The sequence below is a fragment of the Oenanthe melanoleuca genome, chromosome Z (genome assembly GCF_029582105.1).
Source record: "Oenanthe melanoleuca isolate GR-GAL-2019-014 chromosome Z, OMel1.0, whole genome shotgun sequence".
In the NCBI taxonomy this organism is placed as follows: domain Eukaryota; kingdom Metazoa; phylum Chordata; class Aves; order Passeriformes; family Muscicapidae; genus Oenanthe; species Oenanthe melanoleuca.
Window position 1 is genome coordinate 32605934 of NC_079362.1, and position 22658 is coordinate 32628591.

The 22658-nt window shown below is 41.2% G+C and overlaps 2 protein-coding genes across 7 annotated transcripts in view; one reads left to right on the forward strand and one right to left on the reverse strand.

Annotated features, from left to right (window-relative positions):
* SLC26A1 (solute carrier family 26 member 1) overlaps positions 1-17797 on the forward strand; it is a 39073-nt gene extending 21276 nt beyond the window's left edge. For 2 of the 5 annotated variants that reach the window (XM_056513135.1, XM_056513136.1), the window contains exons 2-3: positions 8755-9405; positions 10742-17797. In XM_056513135.1, the coding sequence (XP_056369110.1) occupies positions 8785-9405; positions 10742-12262 (2142 nt within the window). In that variant the 5' untranslated portion in view covers positions 8755-8784 and the 3' untranslated portion in view covers positions 12263-17797. Of the gene's footprint in view, positions 1-2034; positions 2276-8538; positions 8672-8754; positions 9406-10741 lie in introns of those variants that run through there. The other 3 variants (XR_008842505.1, XM_056513134.1, XM_056513133.1) reach the window with 3 other exon arrangements.
* IDUA (alpha-L-iduronidase) overlaps positions 1-21259 on the reverse strand; it is a 45501-nt gene extending 24242 nt beyond the window's left edge. Inside the window, exons 1-2 of one of the 2 annotated variants that reach the window (XM_056513138.1) lie at positions 21006-21259; positions 17804-17944 (exon numbers count right to left, since the gene is read on the reverse strand). In XM_056513138.1, the coding sequence (XP_056369113.1) occupies positions 17804-17944; positions 21006-21130 (266 nt within the window). In that variant the 5' untranslated portion in view covers positions 21131-21259. The remainder of the gene's footprint in view (positions 1-17803; positions 17945-21005) is intronic. The other variant, XM_056513137.1, reaches the window with a different exon arrangement.
* Positions 21260-22658: the final 1399 nt, after the last annotated feature.

Consider the following 22658-nt stretch of genomic DNA (forward strand, 5'->3'; position numbering starts at 1 on the left):
ACAACTCAGCAGCTGACAAGGAAAGACAGCACTTTTAGAACTGAATCCTTTTTGTTAGTGTCAGTGGAATTCAGCAGGATGACAGGACCACTCAGAATTGCTGCTGGACTGAAGCCTTGATGAATGACTTCATGTGAAGTATGAACGCATCTCCATAATCTACTAATGAACCTTCTGCTGCCAGTTATTTTTGTATGCCAAGTAAAACTTGTTCATCATAAACCACAGTTGTGTCAAAACTGTACCATTTTCAAAATTTTTACAGAGTGAGAGATTGCTTCATTTTGTCATTTTTTTCCCATGTGGAACTGTCCTGTGCAGGTACTGGTACTGTACTGGAACTGGTACTGAGCTGTACCAAAAAAAAATGTTCAAAACTATTATTTGAAGTTTCTTTCTTTTAGATTTCAAAAAGTGTTATTTTTAGGCTAGCATGAGGCAAAACAAAGTTACAACCAACTTTATATGGAAGGGGTCAAGTGATAATGATACAATAATATTCTCCTTTCTCTTAGGAGCCCAATATTGGGAAAAGTGCTGTTGGAGAGAAATGCAGAGAGGTCTCAGTCAAAAAAAATGTTAAGTTAGACAAACCCTCAATTATGCTGCAAATTCCAAGGCTGCAAATACCAGTAGTAGCAGAGTCTCCAAATACCGGACATGTTAAAATGGAGAACAAGTTTACTTAGGTACTGAAGCAGATGGCACATTTTAGGAGGTTGCTAGACAAGATAAACTCTTCTTCCTAAGGATTAGATAGTAAAATGGATGAAAGGATGGATTTGAGAGACTTGAGTTTAAGTCCCTTTATTTTTAATGAATAAATACCACAAGGCTAAAATTAAACTAACAGAAGCAGTGAAATCTTCTACTCCATAGAGCACAAGACCAAAGAAACACACTATCTTTGTGACCAGTGTGCAAAATTCATTATGCAGATAAGGTGTACTACTGTGTCTCCTTTTTTCTAAGAGCAAAGGGGAAAGGGATAGGAGTGGTTCACAAGGCCTTTCATAACAAAAAAGCAAGAAAAAGGATTTTAATAAGACTGAAATTACCTTCTTTAGATTTTGGGTTTAGAATGCCACAACTGCTGCAACCAAGTCTATGTTCCTGGTAGTAGCAAGCAGTTTTAAGAATCCATGACCAGTTTAACATCACATAAGTGAGATGTGAGATGCTTCCCTTTCTATTCCCCCCTCACTTAAGTCTCGATTTTTTTTGTTCACATAATTTTTGTTTCCTTCTTACTTCTAAAGAGCAGCAAACAACTTTTTGCACAGGGATAAAAGACAATGTTGGAACCTGGCCCTCTCTAGCTGCGCTTGTATGTCAGCAACAGTCTTTTTTGTGGCCTTGCAACTCCCATCTCAGATTCTTACTGCATGCTAACTCATGCTCTTCCTTGGCTGAGAAACAGACACATCTTCTCATCCCTTAGTTTGTAGGCCAGTTGAATACAGTTCCTGAGTCATGGCCTTGTGCCCAACCTGTTAATCTGCACCGCTTAGTAACCATTAAACATTACCTATCACCTTTGTCAAGGGGAGGAGATGGATGTTTATTTATCACTTGGATAGGTCTGCACTTATACAAAGATCTAAGGTAACTGAGAAGTTATTTAAGGTCACTTATATGACTAAGTTCTTCACAATAATGAAGTAAACTTTCAACAGAAGTCTATCTTTGTCCTGCTGATCTGCCTGCATTATACAGTCTTTGGTTAACACAGAAGCAAAAATTGCTGTGATCGGAACATGCTGACGTGTAGAAACAGAACTCTGAGCTCCAGCTCCCACATCCTATGCACTGAGCAGAACAGGCCTTATTCCAGCCCATAAAGGACACAAATCTCCAGCAAGACAGAAGGTCTATTTACACACCTCGAGCATGTAAAATCAAAAGCTAATGCTTACATGAGGATGCATAAACCAGATCAGATTTCAGATGAGAAGCAGCTTCAAAGGTCAGAGATGTGCTAGCCCGAACTCAGCACAATTTTTGGATCAGTGCTAGTTAATTAATAATCTTATGCATTATTTAAACTCAAATCCTCAGATAGTGCTACATATATATCCATGTTTGCAAAGTGATACAAGTGACAATATGATACCAAACAGCAAGCTCAAGATTCCAATACTACCCATTCTTACCTTGAGGAATACTTAGCCAATAATTATATTTTATGCAAATAGAACAATATCTGGTTGAAGACTTCCATTCATTCAAACATGCAAAAACAGAGCTAGTACATTCCTGTCAAAAAGCTATCCAGGTAAGAGATTTGTCTCCCATCCTGTTGCTCTGAATTCAGGTTAATTTTTCTTTGCCTGTTTTCAAAGATGCAAAACTGCCTCTTTTCACTTACTTTGCTCATGCTGTTGTTTTTTGGTTTATCATTATGTTGTTGTTCATAATTATTGCTTATAAGATAGACATTGGGCAAGTTTGTAAACTGTACAGTCAGCTGTAAATGGCACAGAAATTATCTCTCCTGCAACCCTTTTCCAAGAGTTCAACCGTTTGGTTAGTTTTTATTTCTACTTAAGAAAATGGCATATTACTAGGCTTATCTGTTTCTGAAATTGATGTTGAAACTGAGAGCATTTTCTTACTGCTTAAGTACAAAGGTGTGTTTCCAAAACACTGTCCTTATGGCATGCAGTAAACACAAGATGCCACAGAAAACAAGATGAAAATGGACTATCAATTGCGTTTTCTCTGTGACAGCTTAGTATGGATAAACAATGCCCAGCAAAACCACAGGGCAGAAAACAGCTTAGTATTTAACTTAGTAATGATGGCCAGGGTCTTGAAAAACTATCTTGAAAGACCTTTTTTTTTGAAATAACAGACTTTCACTTTTAAAGAGCTACTTTCTCAAAAGCAAGAAATCTGATTTTTAGGAATGCTTTCTGAATCCACAGGAAATGCCTTTTTAGTGGTCATGTCCTAGGACTCCCCAGAAGAAAAGAGCATTCAATAGTTAGATCAGCATGTTCTGGAATCCTTCAATAAAACCTGTCTTTGCAGAATGAGTGAAACTACTTGATCACGTATTTGCATGTATGATCACTCCTAAACATGATCTTGATGGGCCAGCCTTAACAACAGCAGCTGGATGACTGCATGCGTTCCACTGTAGCCTGCTCATCAGCTCTGGGTTTGTTACCTGTCAGTGGGATATGGAAATGAGAATCCTTGGGAAAACCATACTTGAATCACAGCTACTGGTTAATGTAGCCATTTAACAAAGAGCCTAACTTGCCTGGAAAGTCCTAAACCAATTTACAGTTGGATATAAAAATTGTGAATTGGAGATTTTAATTAGAAATACACAAATCTAAAAGACTCGCAGAATAAATCTCTCCTTAGTACAGCAGTTTAATTTGTAGAGGATGTGATCTGGCTTTCCTGACTTGTAGAGACCACTAAGCTGGAATGCTATTTCCTCTTTCATGTTTGAATTAGTGTAATACTGAAACTCAACACAAAAATGCTTTGAAGCAACAATATTTTACCCCAATATAATGAAAAAACTAACCAAACCTATCAAGTTTCACATGATTTTCTTAAAAGGCATTGTCATATTCTGTGCCTGTAGTCTGATAGTTTGCTAGATCAGTATGTAAATGAATGGTTCAGGTTGCTGGCATCTTGCTTAAGTCTGCCTCCAAGTACATCTTAGTCCTAAAGATGAAAATACAACAGCTAACACAATACAAAGAAAAACATTCATCTCACTTACTCTTTTAGCACCTCTTAACTCCTAAAACTTTTAGGTTATGCTGACATATCTAAGCAACCCTGCAGAAAAAAAGCAGATTAATAAATCAATGCAGTAGGTGCTAAAGCAATATTGACTTATATGCAGCTCAGGGGACTCTATTTTAGACTAATCCATTCTCACAAATTAAATGTACTCCCACATCTGTTCAAATATGTCCAAAGCACCAATTGCTGGCTTAGGTTTTTATATTACCATAAAAGGTCAAAGTGCACTGGGGCATAGTTTCTAGGTACCTTCCTCTGAAAATATCCAGTTTGTAAGAATAACACACAGGCGTTAAATCTATGCACTGTGAGGGTAACCAAGAAGTTTTTTCAAAATTATGTCATTGCTCAAAACCAGAACAGTAACGTAATCATAGCCACTAGAGCCAAGAAAGGTTTCTTTCCTGGTGAGACAGGAAAGATTTCTAGTGTTAAAGATGAGCTATACGAACAATTTAACTCAACACCCGTGCTTCCAAACAAATGTTTAACTAGACTGATGTCTCTTGTGTTTTTCAGTGAGTTATGCAACAAATAAATACAAAACCTACCCCAACATTAGTTTTCGGTGTATTTTTCATTGCTCAAACATAAGGAAAACAGCAAACATCACTTGGCTCAAACTCCTTAAATGGCTCTACCGTAACTTCCACTTGAAATCACTATTTCAGCAAGTAAGCAACTACTCTATAGAGCTGTGATACTGTCTGACTTCTATTCTAAATACAGCACGTAAAATATCTCAGCATAAGAAGACAGGCTCACCCTCGCTACTCCCTCCTGGGGTTTATAGAGACACAGCCTCAGATTTTTTGGTGGACAATCAGGATGGGGAGGCAAAAGGGTGCAAAAGAATAAAGTTTTTGGGAGTTGTGCTCTTTCACAAAGAACAATTCATCCATTCAGAATGGTTACACATGCAGTAGCAGAAACTGCCTGCTGAAGAATCTGCAAAGAGAAATCTCACATGAACGTACTGTGATGAATATTTCTTCCCCTGCAGAGAGATTTTGTCAGGTCCCAGGCATGATGAAAAGACAGGAAGAAAGGTTGGACTAAAGCCAGCTGGAAACTCAGCAGTTTGTTTGGCTTGCATGCTTCTTTTCCTTGTTTCTCTTTTTCACAAAATAAACTGAGTCAATACATTTAACCTGAAAGAACAAGTGGTTCTGACAAAGTTCTGCTCAACTGCTTTTGCTCATATGGTCAAATCTTCACTGTGAAGATTCCAAACATAAAAATACAACTAAAAATAACCAAGACTACTTTCTGTTGTAATTATATGAATGCTATACATAAACATGAATATGCCCACAAGTAAACTTTCACTTGTTTTAAGCACTTGTTTCAATACCAAAGTCAAATGCAATGAACTAAAATGCTTTATGCTATGTGCTGCTTCTGTGCAGGCCTGCTAAGAACAGCTCTTTCAGCAAATGATGACTTGAATAAAATGTAAACATTATGTATTATGGAGCTCTGGAGGAAGGAAGAGAGGTATAGTCTGTTTCCATTTGTTAGTGTGGCCTGAGCTGAAAATGGGTCATTTGGTGAACCAGTAAAGGGATCCAGTTACTGAGCCCCTAGGGCTCCTGTGCTCTGCTCAAGTATTACCACTTTGGAAGGATGGTGCTGTATCTCAGTGCCAAAATCAGAAGGCTGGAATCTGCTCACGTGCGCAAGAGCAGACAGATCTCCTCTCCTACATCCTGTCTTTGGAGATGGAGAACATTGGAAGCTACAAGCTCTGCTAGGCTGCATAAGTGTAAAGGGGATAGCACAGATCTGTGGTGGAACCCCTTTTCCTTCACGTGAAGTAATGAGCTTCAGGCATCACAGCCTGACAAATATTGGGTTACACAGCTGAAAAATGGGTTGCTGATAACAATACCACTTCCCTTATTTGGTGTGGCTTTACTGCATGCTAAAAGCAACAAGGAAACTTTAAACATTAACAGTTTCTGGATACCAATCTAGGTTGAGAGCTGACTGTTTAACAGGTACCATGTTCATCTGACATGGAATCTGAAAGCATAATAGCAGAATAAACAGTTACTTACAGGAAGGAAACCTTTATTTTCAGGAAAAAAAAATTAGGAAAATTACCTTCTGTCAGCTTGAACACAGAAGATACATACATTACTGCAATACATTTCTGGAGTTTTTTTTGATGGGAAGGGGGGAAGCTTGTTTGCTTTGTACAAATAGCTATTACTCTGATTATCCAGTAAGGCAGTATAGCTAATAGACACATACATATTACTAAACTATCATTCAAACATAGGATCTCTTAATAGGTTTCCAAAGAAATTATGTTTGAATCATCTTATGTATTAAAAATCACTATTATCCCTCAGGGAGGTGCACAAACAATAAACATCTAAATTGTAATGGAGTTTTTTTGTATATATCAAATTTCTTCCAGGTAAATTGTATGAGATTAGAGAGAGGCAGACAGCAAGTATGCAATTAAATATATGAGCCTAGTGTACAGAAGCTGATACAATCTTTTTGTGTAGCCTATAAAAAGCACTCATTGGATATTGAACTGCCCACTAGCTTTTAACTATGTAGAGCAAGGGCACAACACCTACTTCCTGGCTGGCTGAATTCACTTGGCTGAAAGAAGTGACTGGCATTTGGACAAGGACTTGCTGTCCTCATGCACAAGTTTCTCATTCTCCAAACTAATTTAGGTAAGACAGGAAGTACTGGGATTTTGCCTTTTAAAAATGAATGTCTTTATTACACTTGCTAGCATTCTGTATTTGCTAAACTTTATTCATATCCTCTTAACCTGGTGTTGCAACTTCTGTCGCCTATCTTTTCTGTCGCCTTTGCATTCTAACAAAGACTAGATCCAGCCTATTTTCCTCTCCAAGCAAACCTTGGCTAGCATAACCATGTGATACATAAGCGTCTAAAGTAAACTTAGCATTGATAAAAAATAGAGAGGGATGTTTATAAATAATTACATAAAATTGTAATTAGTGTTCCTGTATGATGGAAATAAATCTTACTTACAAACACAAAGAAATTTATACAATGGTAGCTAAAAATGGTTTCATGTAACTGGAATGCACAAAACTCTACTGATTTTTTTTAATATATCTAGACTACTATGCAGTTTCTTTTCAACTTGGACAATCAGTCCACACATTAGTAACAAGAATTTCTACCCTGCCTTTTACCAAGTAATAAATTACCTATAACACTTGAACATCCTACTTTGAATTGTGATTAAACTTTGCATAGCCTTAGAAATCATGCTCTGTCATTTATCTGTACACTGTATCATAATACCTGGGAATTAGTTTAAAACTTCTAAACTAGTTACAGATATATATCTTATTATTATTTTCTATTTGGTGGCAAAACATAATTATTAAAATTTTGAAAACTATTTCTAAGCAGGATAGACAAAAGACTTTCTAATAAGCCACTCTCTGTTTGGACTGCTCCAGGTCAAAAGCTCACAGGCTATTGATAACCTGTTATTTTGCTTTTCAATTATGTTTCCAGTCGGACTCATTAATGATTTTTCTAATTCAGAATTCGACACCTTAACAGGCCGTTACCAAACATTAACAACTTGAAATGTTCCTCTTCTAAGTGAAGACAAGTTTTGACACTATTGCAATGTCACTCCCAGCACCAAACAGATGATGCAAAGATCCTAGCTATTATATCCTGAGAGAGGCTGAGCCTAGAGGTCTGCTTTCCTGAAAGTTCTGGATATCATTGTATTAGCACCTACTATCTTCATCTAGATCAGTATGAGCCACTCCTTATCTCCCACTACTCATATAAGGGCATCCTCACACGGAAGTCTCTTCCTTCTCTCCACTGCTAACCAGAAAAGATTTGCCACTTGGCAGAGTCAGTTTGACTTTTTCCACCTGTGTGCTCCTATTCTATTTTTTTAGCTACATAAGTTAGCACACTTTCATGTTCTGCCTCTCAGTCATGTTCCCACCTACCCCAAAATTACTTATGAATGCACTAAGCTAATTTCAATTGAATTTGACAATTGAGTGAGTAAAATACAGATGTTCAGTCTGGTGAAAACAGTTGAAACATTGAAGCAAGAGATATCAAAAGCATCCCTATCAGGGGAATATAAATAATTCCAGTCATCACATATTAGAAAACAATCAGGAGAACCACAGGAAACACTGCTGTGTTTGTTCTGCTGTACCATAATTATTTCTTATTTCTTGTTACTGGGAAAATGAAGTTGGATAACTATGGATTTAAACCTGAAAATAATTACATGTAGCACTCTTCCAATGTGGTAACGTCATGGTGCTCCAACTGTACATTGCCAGTGTGGTGGTATTTGTGAATAGGTATTTATTACCAGAAGCTGCACATCAAAATAATCTACAATTCAACAAGTTCATGTTATGTAGCAGCTACAAAGAGTCCATCAATGGTTTGTATAAATATTTTTTGTGTAAGACTAAACTGTTGCTCTCCAGAAAACTTTGCTTTATTGGTCCTACAAGCAACATTTTTCTCCTCAGCACTGATGACAACTGCAGTGACAGATCATTATACTCCATAAGAGTTATGAATCAATGATTACAAGATGTACTCACTGTACAGAAACCCTACAACCTACCTAACTAGCACATGCTTATTTCACACCATCAAGTGCCGCCTCTGGTCACAAAGACTTTTATGACTGAACATTTAAAATACATGATGAAGATTTTTGTCACACACAAAAATTACTAATTTAACTCCTTCTTTCTTTATCAGAACAAAGTGGATTAAACTGAAAGTACTCCTTAGTGTGTCCAAGAAAGGCAGATTTATTTCTCAGCCTTAAGTGTCACTGGAGCCCTGTGAGAGTGTTCTTGTTGGGATGACGCTTTCTTGAAAGCAAAACCAGGTGACAATCTTTTAGTGTTAAGCCACTGTGCTAAAAAAATCTTCATGAATTGCAACCTGACAGACGTTTTCTTCACTTTGCAGGAACACATAAATGAAGTGAACACTGGAAAAATGGAAAGACCACTTGAGGCTACCAGAATGGAAAACAAGACCTCAACCTGCTTTCTCATGGAAAGAAAGACTCATGCCAGGATTAACAGGAAAGAAGTCATGCTAGCTAAGCTGAGAAAGAGCTGCTCCTGCACACCACAGAAGATGAAAAACTTTCTTATGGACTTCTTTCCTGTTTTACGATGGCTTCCCAAGTACCAATGTAAAGAGTACATTTGGGGGGATGTTATGTCTGGGTTAGTGATTGGGATAATTTTGGTGCCTCAAGCAATTGCATACTCACTGCTGGCAGGTCTGAAGCCCATTTATAGCCTTTACACATCATTCTTTGCCAACATCATCTATTTCTTAATGGGCACATCCCGTCACGTCTCAGTTGGCATTTTCAGCTTGATAAGCTTAATGGTGGGACAAGTTGTGGACCGAGAACTTCTCTTGGCTGGGTTTGACTTGAATGATGATGCCCCACCAGCCTTGGGTGATGGCTCTCTGCAGAATGACAATCTGTCCAACACAACTGCCTTCAACCTTACCATTGCGGGGATAAATGCCGAGTGTGGGAAAGAGTGCTACGCTATTGGCATTGCTACAGCCTTGACATTCATGGCTGGAGTGTATCAGGTAAGTGGTTGCGCACATCCAGAGGCAAGGTATGAAGTTCCTAAAACTCTTTTGCATGACCTAAACTTTGGTTCGACTGTCTTTCAATGAGATACATCATCAGCTCATTTGAATGTACCTTGGACTGTTTTCTCCAGGAAGCCTAACTGTAGGCAACTCAGAGACAGCATGAGTCAGGCAGTTTTCTTAGTTGCCAGCAAACACAGGTTAAAACAAGAGTCTTTTGAAAGACCATTAACATTGTTTTGATACTCTTCTGCTTCTTGGCCTTGTTGCTTTCATGGGACAGACAATGAGGCCCAATACAGATACCGGAAATTCCCACGTAGCTGTGTAGTTAAAAATTAAGAAATAACTCTTTTTCCCTAGATATTTTAATAGATATTTTAATAGGCACTCAATCAACTACTTCTACAGGTTCAGAATGTGAAACTCAGTGTTTTGCTATGGGGTGCTATGTTCTACTAAACAGCTGTCCAAAAGATAATTTGGACAAAGAAAGGACAAGAGGAGAAACAGATTGACTCACCTACTTTTCAGACAAAGGTTGTGCTGGACTCCTTAATACTTGTCAACATGCTGCCATCACAAAGATATCAAGAGATCACAGAAGAAAGCATCATGAACATACTTATCTATTAACTCTGTGTGTGTATATATGTGTGTCTACACAAACATACACACACACACACACACACACACACACACACACACACACACACACATATATGAATGCAGAAACAGCTAGCTACATTCCTGTTGTAGTAAGAAATTTCAGGTCACATATATGAACAAAAAATGACCTTGTGAAGTATCTTCCAAAGCCACCTAAGGAAGGAGAATCAACTACTTAAGCACCAAATAGTGGAGTTTGTGAGCTGTTCTGCCACTTCTGATCTTAGGCATAGCACAAAGGCCATCTGCGCTCCATTTTCCTTTCTGTCCACAGGGCTAAAACTAAAAGTCGTTTAATACACAAGCTAAAATAGGAATCTTATTTGTTATCATTCAAGTTTTGTTTACGAAGAAAAGGCAATATATTTGCATGGGGAATAAAAACCAGGCAAGACACTTCAGTGAAGTCACTTCAGACAAATGTTTGACTGACTACCCTGCCTCAAACTCCTCATTCACCTCTTGGGTTTGTAGCATTCCACAACAGCAAAAGGAATCATATTTCAAAAGCAAACTGGAAACAAAATAGGACAATTCCTGTTTCAAGACTGAAATAGCCAAACGTTACTGGTCTCAAGCTAGTTTTTCTATCTGTACCTAATTACTTGCAGCAATAGTTACAGCTCATGGTTTGTTTTCTTTTCTTCTTCTGTTTCCTCAGGTTCTAATGGGGATCTTCCGTCTAGGTTTCGTATCTATGTACCTATCTGAGTCCGTACTGGATGGCTTTGCAACTGGTGCTTCCTTAACCATTTTAACAGCTCAAGTGAAGTATCTGATTGGAATAAAAATTCCGCGTAGCCAAGGGCATGGGATGCTTGTTATTACTTGGATTAACATTTTCCGGAACATTTCTCAGGCTAACCTTTGCGATGTCATCACAAGTGCCATTTGTATCGTGGTGCTGGTCACTGCTAAGGAACTTGGAGATCGGTATAAACATAAACTGAAATTTCCTCTTCCCACAGAGCTGGTAGTTATTGTTGTGGCAACACTGGTGTCACACTATGGTAAGTTAAATGAACTGTATTCATCCAGTGTTTCTGGAGCTATTCCAACAGGATTTATCCCTCCAAAGGTACCAGAGTTCAGCTTAATGCTCCGAGTTGCACTAGATGCTTTGCCTCTTGCCATAGTCAGTTTTGTCTTCACTGTATCCCTCTCTGAAATGTTTGCAAAGAAATATGCTTACACCATCCGAGCCAATCAGGAAATGTTTGCTGTGGGGTTCTGCAACATCATTCCTTCTTTCTTCCACTCTTTTGCAACCAGTGCAGCTCTGGCAAAAACACTCGTCAAAACATCTACGGGCTGCCAGACTCAAATCTCTGGAGTAATTAGTGCAATGGTGGTTTTGCTGGTGCTGCTCTTCCTGGCACCTCTCTTCTACTCCTTGCAGAAGTGTGTCCTGGCTTGTATTATCATTGTCAGCCTCCGGGGAGCCCTGAGGAAATTCCAAGATGTGCCAGCACGGTACCAGGTGAATAAAGTGGACACGCTTGTTTGGGTAGTTACCATGTCTGCCTCTGCCTTGGTCAGCACAGAAATAGGGCTGTTGGTTGGCATTGTTTTCTCCATGTTATGCATCATCGTTCGGACCCAGCGACCGCGGACAGCCCTGCTTGGTCAGATCCAAGACACAAGCTTTTATGAGGATGACTTAGAATATGAAAATCTGTCTACTGTTCCAAAGGTCAAAATATTTCGGTTTGAGGCCCCCCTTTACTATGCAAATAGAAACTACTTCCTAAAGTCGCTGTACAAATTGACCAATTTAGATCCTAACCTAGAAGCTGCTAGGAGGAAGAAATATGAGAAGAAGGAAAAGCAGCATCTGAAAAAGGGAAATCACAGAACTGCTAATGGACTGGGCATCGGAGAAACCACTTTGCAACTAGTTCCTAAACAAATTGATTTCCAAGCCCTTGTTGTAGATTGCTCTTCCATCTCATTTTTGGACACCACTGGAGTTAATACTTTAAAGGAAATCCTGAAAGACTACAAGAATTTAAACATTTCCGTTCTCCTGGCTTGCTGCAATCCCTCAGTGATAGACTCTCTGAAAAGAGGGGGTTACTTTGGAAAGGATTTTGGATGTATGCAGGAAATGCTATTCTACAGTATACATAATGCTGTGCTGTTCGCAAAAGACCAAAAGCTTCCAGCAGATTGCTCAGTTTAGCTCTGTGTCTTCCCTGATGATTCACTACAAAGTGACAGATGGAGGGCGGTAGATGGCAACAAGTAAATTATCAGACACACTGTTGGCTGTGTAAAGCCATTCCACTCAAAGAATTCCACTTTATGTCTTATGCCACATAGAGTAGCCACGGGGGAGGCAGTATCGGACAAGCATGGAAAGGTTATAGACTACCACCTTCACTTTAAAATGCAAGTGAAGGCAATTTGGGATTGACTTGTCCATCACACCATTATCATTTGTGACCCAAAATGGATGTCAGGGGACTGTCATGGCAGAAGGCCTGCCCAGTGTCACCCTCCCAGTGATTTAATGGCTGTTTTGTGTCAAGAAAGCTAAGCCACTTCCATGAAAATGAAATCAGTATGGCATTTTGGACACATAATGGTTTAAACTGTGGCTTGCAAGACCCTGCCCCTTCCAATCATTCTAGCTGTACTACTAGACAAGTCTCCCCTGTTTGCATAAAAATAAAATGTATAAAATATTGTGGAATGCAGAATATCTCTCCATCTTGATCACACAAGCATAACCTTGTTAATACCATAACCTGCCACAGGAGAAGAAATTACGATCCATCGCAGTTCCTCTCAAAATTACCATTACCAAAAATTGCTGGTTTTGGAGTCATCCTTTCTATTGGATTAGATCTGTTGCAATTAGTTGCTGAACACTGTGATGCCCCTAATCATGCTGGAAGAAATATGACTCTAATGCACAATTTTGTACTTAGAAAAAGCATAAACAGGATTAAGAAAAATGAATGGCTTTAACTGGCAGCTACCCAGCCACTTGTACCATCCTGTAAAATAAGCTGCCTCTGGTGGGCAGATGCAACTCTAATTCAGGGATACGTAAGGACCATCAAATATAAAACCTCAGAGCTGTGATGCAGCACATCACTATCTTCCTACAAATGCCTGCCTGGGTTCAAAGAAAAACAGGAGAAAATAAGGGCAGAGTGGGAAGGTCAAGCTGTGAGTTTTCTTGAAGGGGATTGATGGATCAGTCAGAACTGCCTGGCTGGTCTTCTCTGATGCAATGCTAATGAAGTATTACAAGTAACATACATGGGTCAAGTAAACAGAGCAATGCTTTGTAACTTGTGTATCCCTCTGTGCTGAAAAATTTTCACCACTGTTTATACACACTACAGATGTTGTGGGGGTTTTGTTTGTTTGGTGTTTTTTTCCTATCATATTAGTCTTTGATTTGAGGTCTACTAGACCATGTTTTCTGGGGCTTGTTATTTTCTATAATAATTTGCATTAACTGCTGTTCATTATGCTTTATGTCATCAGTTGTATTGTTGTATATGCAGGTTGTCTCTTCACAAATAAGAATAGACTTGGATTTTGATTGTAACACAGTATTCAGTGTTCTGGCCCATGGGATGGGCAGAATATTCTGTTTCATACTCAAGTTTGTAATTACCTGCACAGGAGGTAAGACAGCTGTGCTCACCCTCTCTCCTTTTTCATGTCGGGTTCACATGTCACCAAGCATGGAAGGAAATTGTATCACAGCTGTGCCTCTCACAACTAACAGACTCTAGAAACAGGTTCCATACATGCCAAAGCCATTTCTTTGATGTCCCATTTTAAAAAGAATCAAGTCAACACATTATGTGACTTGCTCATTTCAACTTTTTAGGCCACTGAATGAAAGAACAGGCAAACCGAGGTTCTCCAGGTACCCCAGAGCCTGTCTGGCTTTTAGAAACAAGTATTTTCTCAGAGGAAAAGCAGAGCACTTCCGAAAGACCAAAAATACCTTCACAGGGGCTACAACTAGTATTCGTTGCATTAGATTACTCGATGTTGACGTTTCCACGCACTTCACACAAAAGAAGCCTATCAGCTGCACACTGTTAGTACTGCTAAAGCAGCAAACCTGACAGAAACATCTGACTTGAGATTCAAGGACTGACCATTATCAGCATTTTTTATTATTATATTATTATTTACATTGCTGACTTGGTATGATTAGCTTCTTTCTGTTCTAAAAGGAAGTGAAAAGGGCCCAAGCACAAAAACTGCTTTGTACCTGCTTTTGTTTGTAACCATTCTTGGATCAGGGAATAAATCTTTTAAGGTCCTATTCAGGCCTAACAATGCAAATGGGTGTATAAGAGTTACTGCCAGACAGTACTAATACAGACACTTTCAGGCCACTGTGATAAAGAAAGCTGTCGTTGGAAGTAAAATAAAGCATCCTATCAATCTACACTTTTTTTAGGTTTATGGATCCAGCTACAAACATAAACACAAAGAAAAAAAAATGCAAAGATACCTTTATATTTAAATTAATCCCATTTCAAAAGACAAAAAAAAGGGAATTCAAATGGGAGGTGTATCTTTGCAATAGTCTCTGGAGAATAATCAAGAGAATAAGACAGTAAGAACGGAAAGTCTATTTTTCACCATATTTATTTTAAGTGTGGTACCAAAGGACACCTAAGTGAAGAAACTTTACAACACATAAGAGAGAAGATAAACTTTAGAACTTATATGATGTAGAAAAAAATAATTGGTCAGAAGAAACTGTAAGAACAATTTCCGGTTTTGGTTTTACTGGCAGACCTAGCTCACAATCAACTGTGTCAGACATTGTCAAATAGAGCATGGAAACAGCTTCAGTGCTGTGATGCTGGCAGACTGCAAATTATTTCTAAGGAGTATGTAAAAGGTAATGAAAAAAGCCTTTTTCTGGTACATCTATATTTGCTATACTGAGTTATACAAAGATTAAAGATACGAAGATTGAAAATTAACAAAAACTGCTGAATTTTCTTCTCTCCTAAACTACCAGAAATTAGCTATCACGTCTTGGAGAGGAGCTGGGGATAGGCTTGCAATTCCTCCTAGGTTTATACTAATACTGAAATAAAAACCATTATATGCCTTTTAGGAAATGTTATATGCTTCATGTAGGTTGACTATATTTTTGTTTACTGTGATGCCTTATGATTTACCATGTATCATGTATCCAACAGATCGTAGTACTACTACATAAGAATGGGAAAGGATTCTTAACTTATGGACTGTGTGTGTCCCTTGGAACTGGGCAAAGAGCTGGAGTCTTCAGCTGAAAGTGTCCTGTCTTGTCGACTAGTGAAGCATGGCCAGAATGTGTGCTCCAGGTGTCAAAATAGTTTTACTGGCACTGGTAACCAGCAACCTGGGAACTGTCCAGTCCATGAAAGACATCTGGATTTCCCCACAATCCTGAATATTCCTGTGTCACAAGACTAAGACCAAGAGACAAATATGTGCTTCTGGCTGGAAAATAAAACTAGGAGTTCTTTGAAAACAGTTTGCCTTGTGGTATCCTTTCGCAGGTGGCAAAATATTGGGCTAATTCCAAATAAAGACAAAGATGAAGAGGGGCGCTTGTACTAAGAAAAGCTGAAATAAAGGGATGCACTTGGTAATGGGGGATTATAAAACATAATGAGAAAGACCATTACAGAAGTGAGAATGGGAAGGTGGCAGTTTTTTTATTTGAGCACATCTATTTTTTGGCAGAAACATTTATGGCACCTTTTTTACAGATGGCAGCAATTGTGAAGAAAAGCAAGGCCTCTATCTGTTAGACTTCCGCAGAGTTCCCCTGTTTTCTCTAAGTGCCCTTCTTCAGACAAGTGCCCATCTCCACATTCCAAGGAGTGTTCTCTACTCATCAACCCCATACATAATTGCAGCCTCTCTACATCCTTCTCGTTAAGGAAGAGATTTACACATGCACAGAATTAAGCATCAGCACTGAACTTCTCTGCTCAGACTTGTAATCCTGCTCCTGTTGTTTTTATCAGTACCAATGTTTGTCTGCAGGCTCCATGCTCCTCCCCCTTCCAAAACCACTGACACTGGTTGTCATACAATTTAAATGTCTTCTTGTCCTTGAAAAAAGCTTATTTTTTTGCAAAATGAGAAGTTTTAGCTTGGTTATAAACAACAGCAGTTTATAATTTCTACATGTCAAAGATACGGGCTAAAGATTGAGGCTAGTAGGTTAGAATCCTACCTTTGAGACACTACAGCCTTTTTGGGGACTTCTTGATTGATTGCTATGTTTCCATGGTCCTAGCATTTTGATTGTGTCAAGGATTGTACACCACGTTTTCAAAAGACTCAGCCCCCACGAAGGCTGAGCAGAATCCATGACAGATGCATTCCTTTCCCCCAGTCATGTGGAAAGACCAATTCAACACAATGGCACAGCTAAAACAGGCTGCCAGAAGGGATTCTAGGCTCCAAGTGCAGATGTGGCTGCTTTCCTTCCAAAGGTACTCACTGATTTTTCCTAAGTCAGTTGGTTACAGAAACCTGCAAGACAAAACCCACCTCCCAGGAGAAATCTCTATGACAGCAACTCCAGAAGTAGTGAGCAGCGACAGTTGTCCTTGACACTGGTTCACTCCAAGAGTACATATTCCACAGTCCAGTAAGAGACAGAGACACACACAGGAAAGGGTGCTTAGTGGAAACCTCCACGTGGAAAGATGAGAGTGAGGAGCTTTGTTACCTGCTACACTCACGGATGGAGTAACAGAGGCCACCCTGGGGTACCGATGCAACACTTACCTGCTTGCAGGACTTACGACCACCTTCCTAAAAGACTGACATACATAAGCTCACCTTGTGTTGAGGAAGAAAATATAGAGGAAGAAAAATTTTGTTCCTAATTCACACTCTGAAACTCCCAACTTCCCTGCTCACACACCATTTTCAGAGTCTGAACTCTCCTTCCCTGCTGCTTCCCCATAGTGGTAAATTCCCATTCTTCTGCGTCTGGGACAGTACATGCAATGATGTGGACTGCAAATACGCTCTGCTCAGCAAGAGTCTGAGCCAAGATGAACTTTTAAGAGCTATTACAATTTTTCATGGGGTTCTTATGGTTTGTCATTATTCATAGATCAATTGCTCCTGCTCTAGGCATCTGGCTATTTGGCTGTTCCCATTGGTACTTGATATGAGTGTGCTCAAGCTGAGTTAAAAGGGACTTGAAAGGCAATGAATTCCAAGTGTTCTCCTAAAGTCTAACATGGATTTCCCTAAAACTAAAAATGCTATTTTGTATATGAAACTTTTTGGAACAGGGTATTAACTGGTATTACCTGAATCCATCTGTTTTAATTCCCACTACCTGTCAATGAATGCAGCGTACAGGTGGCTTCAGGAGGCAAAAAGTAACTCCTAATATAGGCAGAAGGATTAGTGGCAGCTTTCATTTGGACCTCTCAGTAAGTCAAACTTTGTTGGACTTTTTTGCTGTATCACATCTCCTACATGAAAGGACTAAAAAGTAAGCCATCTCTCTAGTCCCTCAGCTTCTCAATAGAAACTGTGTCTTTCTTCATCTCTTAAAATTCCACAATGATTCCCAACTTAGCTGACTTCCACAGAAGCAAAGATATGCCCAGCTTGCACTTCAACTAAGACAAACATCAAAGTGAGCACCTGTTGGACGCTTTAATGTGCCACATTCTCCTAGACTTTGATAGAGGTGTTTGCTTACCTAAGAGCAACTAATTCCAGCAACCAGTGAATCCGAACTTGTTCAATGCCGCCATGTGGAACAGAAGAAATGTAGGCAAGGTTCAGCTCTTGGTCTTTGCTCAGGTCATACAGGTCAGCACGTCTGTGAGGTAAAGGAGGGCTTCAGGAAAAGACGGACAGAAAAGAAACACATTGAAATATTAAATAACAGCTCCACTGGGCATTCAAAGATTCCTATGCTACATCCCTACACCAGCTGCACATTCCTACATGGCATGAGGAGCACTGAGACGAAACAAAATGGAGCCGCAGGTTAGCTGGGGCCAGCTGGCTATACATGTTGTTTGGCAAAGCAGTATACAACCTGGGTGCATCTCAGTGTCATGCTCAAATGAAAACCTTGCCACAAGTCACTGCTGCACAGACAGCGATCTCAGGCAACAGGGGCCAGAGGAAACCACACAGTGACAGCTGCCGTGTCTCTGAGTAACTAATCATAAAGGAGCTCACTGTCTTTTAGGCTTTACAGTGGAAGTCAGACTTGCTAATGTCTGTAGTAAGAAAAATACGGGCTTGACCTTCCTGCTGAAGTTCATGCAATGACATCAATTTTTTCTTTGCTGTGGACGCTACTCCACTTTCTAGAAGCAAAATTAAATGCTCAGAGCCTTCACATTCTTCAGCCATGTTCAGCTAACCCTTAAGCATTAGAAAGCACAAGAGTGTGTAGTTTGAGGTTTCTATGTTTCATTCTACAAGCAGTTTAACAGGCTCAAGGCTATACAGCAACAATTATAACAACCTGACTTTGATGTCTACTTATTCCACTGAAATTAACATTGCGGCAAATTTTTGTTGCTCCTATCTCACAGATAAATATTGCAAGATGGAGATCTCAATCAAACCCTTCATAAGTCAGCAACTTAGAATGCTGCACAATTCACTGCATCTGGGCATCCTTAGGGACTTTGATTAAGCCTCTGCACATTCTGAATGATAAAGAATTTGTATGACAAGAAGGATAAAACAACACTGTCTCTCAGGCTTGGTAAAATACATCCATGTGTCTTCACACCGCAGCAAGAGATGAGTGTGCTCTAACTACACACTATATACAAACTGTTTAAGTCAAAAACTGCTCTCGTCTATGCCCTGCCTGTTGTAGTCTGCTTCCTATGAAGTCAACCAGACTTGTGATGACTATAATTCTGCTGGAAAGAGTAATTTATGTCATCCTTGCCTACTGTACCCACCCATATAATCATCCCACCACCAAGGGCCCTACCCCATGAATCTGCTACAAAGGGAGAAAAGCCTGACCTGGACAAGAACTTGACACAACTGAGATACTGCCTATCTATTACCCCATCTCCTGCATCCTTACCTGAAAGTTCAAATCTTTATGCAAACCACACCCATTTATAATGCTTATTACAAATCAGCCAGTATATGTGAGCCCCTCTCTGCAGTTCCACCAGCACTCAAGGCACTTACAAACCATCTCCTTAAGATAGCTTCAAGTCACACGTGATACTGAGAAATTATCTTCCACTCTTGTGTATCAGCCATTTTTAATTGTTCCAGTAAATAAGGACAATGCTAACGATCAGATTTCAATAGAGTGCTTTACTACTACTCTGAAACGCAAACTGGCATCCATTCAGCAGTGGCAAATACAATTATTTTTGCTTAGCCCATGCTGAATAAATACTCTGAAATTCACACCCTGTTACCCTTGCAGAAACTGTGATGGGATACAAAAGCAAGATGACAGAACAGTGGGTTTTGTTAGTGGTGCTGTCAGTATCTGTCCTTTCCTGTTCTGAGTGCAAAGTGCCCATCCAAGAGAATTTCAAGCCTTGCTCCCAGGTTTTCTCAGCTGCTGATCTACAGCTAGGCACTTGTCCAGAAAACAAGCTTTAGCAGCTGGAACTCAGTTGTGCCACTGCATGAGCTTTCAAGGGATTTTCAGAAATACTAGTGACGGCCAGGTGCTATAAAAAGAGTAACTGCTGACCCATGGATAGCCTCTGCAACTGTTCCTCTGTCTTTCCTTCGCGTCTTTCATGTTTGCAGCTTTCCAAAGTTTTTCACACAATTAAAAATGTGTTTCATAGGCTCCAGTTTAAATGGGCTAAACTATTTTTACGGCAGATTTCCTAATATTGCAGGAAAAATTTAAAACAAAACAAAACAAACAAACACAAAAAAACAATGAAAGAAAAATATTCCAAAAGCCCAAATGTTTCTCTTCATCAGAATGTATTTTAGGTCCTTTTCTGTTCCCTCCCCCATGGAAAAAAAAGAAAAAAAGAAAAATCTTTCAAGTTTTTTTCTTAGGGAAATTTTATGCATTATGCAAAAAAAAGTGCACAAATTCCTTTTTCCGAAGCACACGCCCATTCCATCCCTATTGCAACTCCTTTCCATATAACTGTTATTTAACCCACTATATGCCTAAATGAAGGAGATCATAATCGCTTTAGAGTAAGATACAAGCATGGCAGTGGAATATACATCTCTTGCTTTCACTCCTGCTGGAAGTTTTCAGTAGTCTCACAAAACTTAAAGGCTGTTCCAACCCCAGTTAGCTGAGCAAAACCAGGCTTTCTCCGAGAAGCAAAACACAACCAGAATACAGGGATTTCTGCACGCTCACTGCCTTCCCCCTAATTTGGGTCACCTTGACCCACTGGCTGTATCCGGTGGTGCATATGGAGAAAGTCTGTCAAGAAGAACAAACTCCTAGAACTATCAGTCTTTTGTCCGGTAGTATCCGAACTATCAGAAGGTTTTCCGGGGGCCCTTCAGGGGCCTTGGCAATGGAAACACTGAAAAGTAAAGAGAAATGAGTTCTAAGTATCAGCACATGTACTGTGCCGGACAAGATGATGAACTTTACATGTTCGAGGGGGCAAGGAACCAAGTCAGACAAGGGGAAGAAATGTCGACTAGGCCTAATTTTTGGCCGGTTCACATTAACTGGCCAAATCCCACATCCCGCCCTGCACTGTGGAGTTGGTCCAGCACCAGGCTAAGCAAAAAGGGGCAGCTAGGGCCCTCCGATCCCACAGCAGAAAGCCCGAGAGAGCCTCGGTTCCTCCTGGAAGGCATCGTCCGCACGCCCCGGGGGGATCCAGAGGGCGGGACGCAGCCGAGGCGAGGGCCGAAGAGCCCCTGCACAGCGGCTCGGGGCCCGGGGCCGGGCGGTGCGCGCTTACCAGAAGCCAGTGCTCCTCCAAAAGTGCTGCAGGGGCCGCTCGGTTCGCCGGGCATCCACGTACACCTCGTACGCGGCGGAGCCCGCGCCCAGCGGCACCAGCAGCAGCCACAGCAGCGGCCCCATGGCGCCGCGAGGGCCGCGGGGCCGGGGAGCGGGGCCCCACGGCCGCCCGCTGCCGACGTGCCGGGGCACGCCCAGGGGCCCGCGGCCCCCGCCCCCCGAGCCCCGCGGCCGGGGCGCCTCCTGCCCGCCGCGCTGTGCCCGCTGTGCCGGCGCCGCCGGCTGCCGGGACTCTCCCGCCGGCGGTGCCGCGGGCGGGCGGCGGCGGCGGCTGCGCCTCTCCCGCGCCCCACACGGGGGCGGTGCGCACCGCCACGCCCGCGCTGCCCGGGCCAGGCCCGGCAAGGCCGCGGTGACGGGGCGGAACCGCCCCCCTGCCCCGGAAAAGCGTAGGGGCCGGGTGGGAGCTGTGTCCGCTGGCTACGTGTAAACCCATTTATTGATCTCGGGTGCCAAACAGGAGTGGGCGCTCCCAGCCCAGAAAGCCAGCCGCATCCTGGGCTGCCTCCAAAGCCGTGGGCGGCGGGGGAGGGAGGGATTCTGCCCCTCTGCTCTGCTCTGCTGAGATCCCACCTGGAACCCTGCATCCGGCCCGGGGATCCACCACAGGAAGGACGTGGACTTGTTGGAGCAAGTCCAGAAAAGGGCCGTGAAGTTTGTAGGGAACTGAAGAACTTCCTGTACAAAGACAGGTTAAGAAAGTCGGAGTTCAGCTCTAGAGGATAACATATACAAAATGAAAGAGGAGGAGTGTAGCTTAGTTATTGGTAAGAAATTCTTTACTGTGAGGACGGTGAGACGCTGGAACAGGTTGCCCAGGGAGCTGTGGGTGCCCCAACCCTGGCACTGTTCAAAGCCAGGCTGGACAAGGTCTTGATCAACCTGACCTAGTGAGAGGTGTCTGCCCATGGCAGAGGGATGTTGGGACTAGATGATCCTGAAGGTCCCTTGAAACCTTAACATTCTATGGTTCCATGATTCTATGAAGAGCTTTATCATACACAGCCTGCAGCTGGATTCTCTAAATGCTTGTTGTCATGTATACCTGAGGAGTTGGTTATCCATGAGGGTGTGACTCCTGTCTTCAGGATCATTCTCTTTTACCTACTGTTGTGCCTTCAGGAATGTTGTCAAGCCTTCTAGGCAGGGAATCCAGTTCTATACTGCTAGCTGCACCCTGAGCTAGGACAGTAGCTGCCTTTGGGTGAGTGGTACTGCCTGGGCTTCAGGGAGGGCTGATGGCCTTTTGCCTTGTGGAAAAGGTGATCCATGAGAGAAGGATCTTGCACCCACTGGTTCTTTTGCTAGCTTTCCCTTCAGAGGGATAGATTGGAGGAGATGAACACCTGACAACCAAACACCAAACTGTGATTATTTAGCTCACTATCACCAGCCCTGTACCTCTCTGTCTTTAAGTGGGGAAGGTTCATTGTAGGGCCAGCATGAGATGCCAGCAGTTCCAGCACCTAGCTATGATGAACATGGAAACTATCCCTTGCAAAGGAACCAACATCTCAGTCCCCAGTCAAAGACTTGGCCACAAATTTCAGCAAAAAGTTGTTTTCAAGGGAGAAATCTCCTGAACACCATA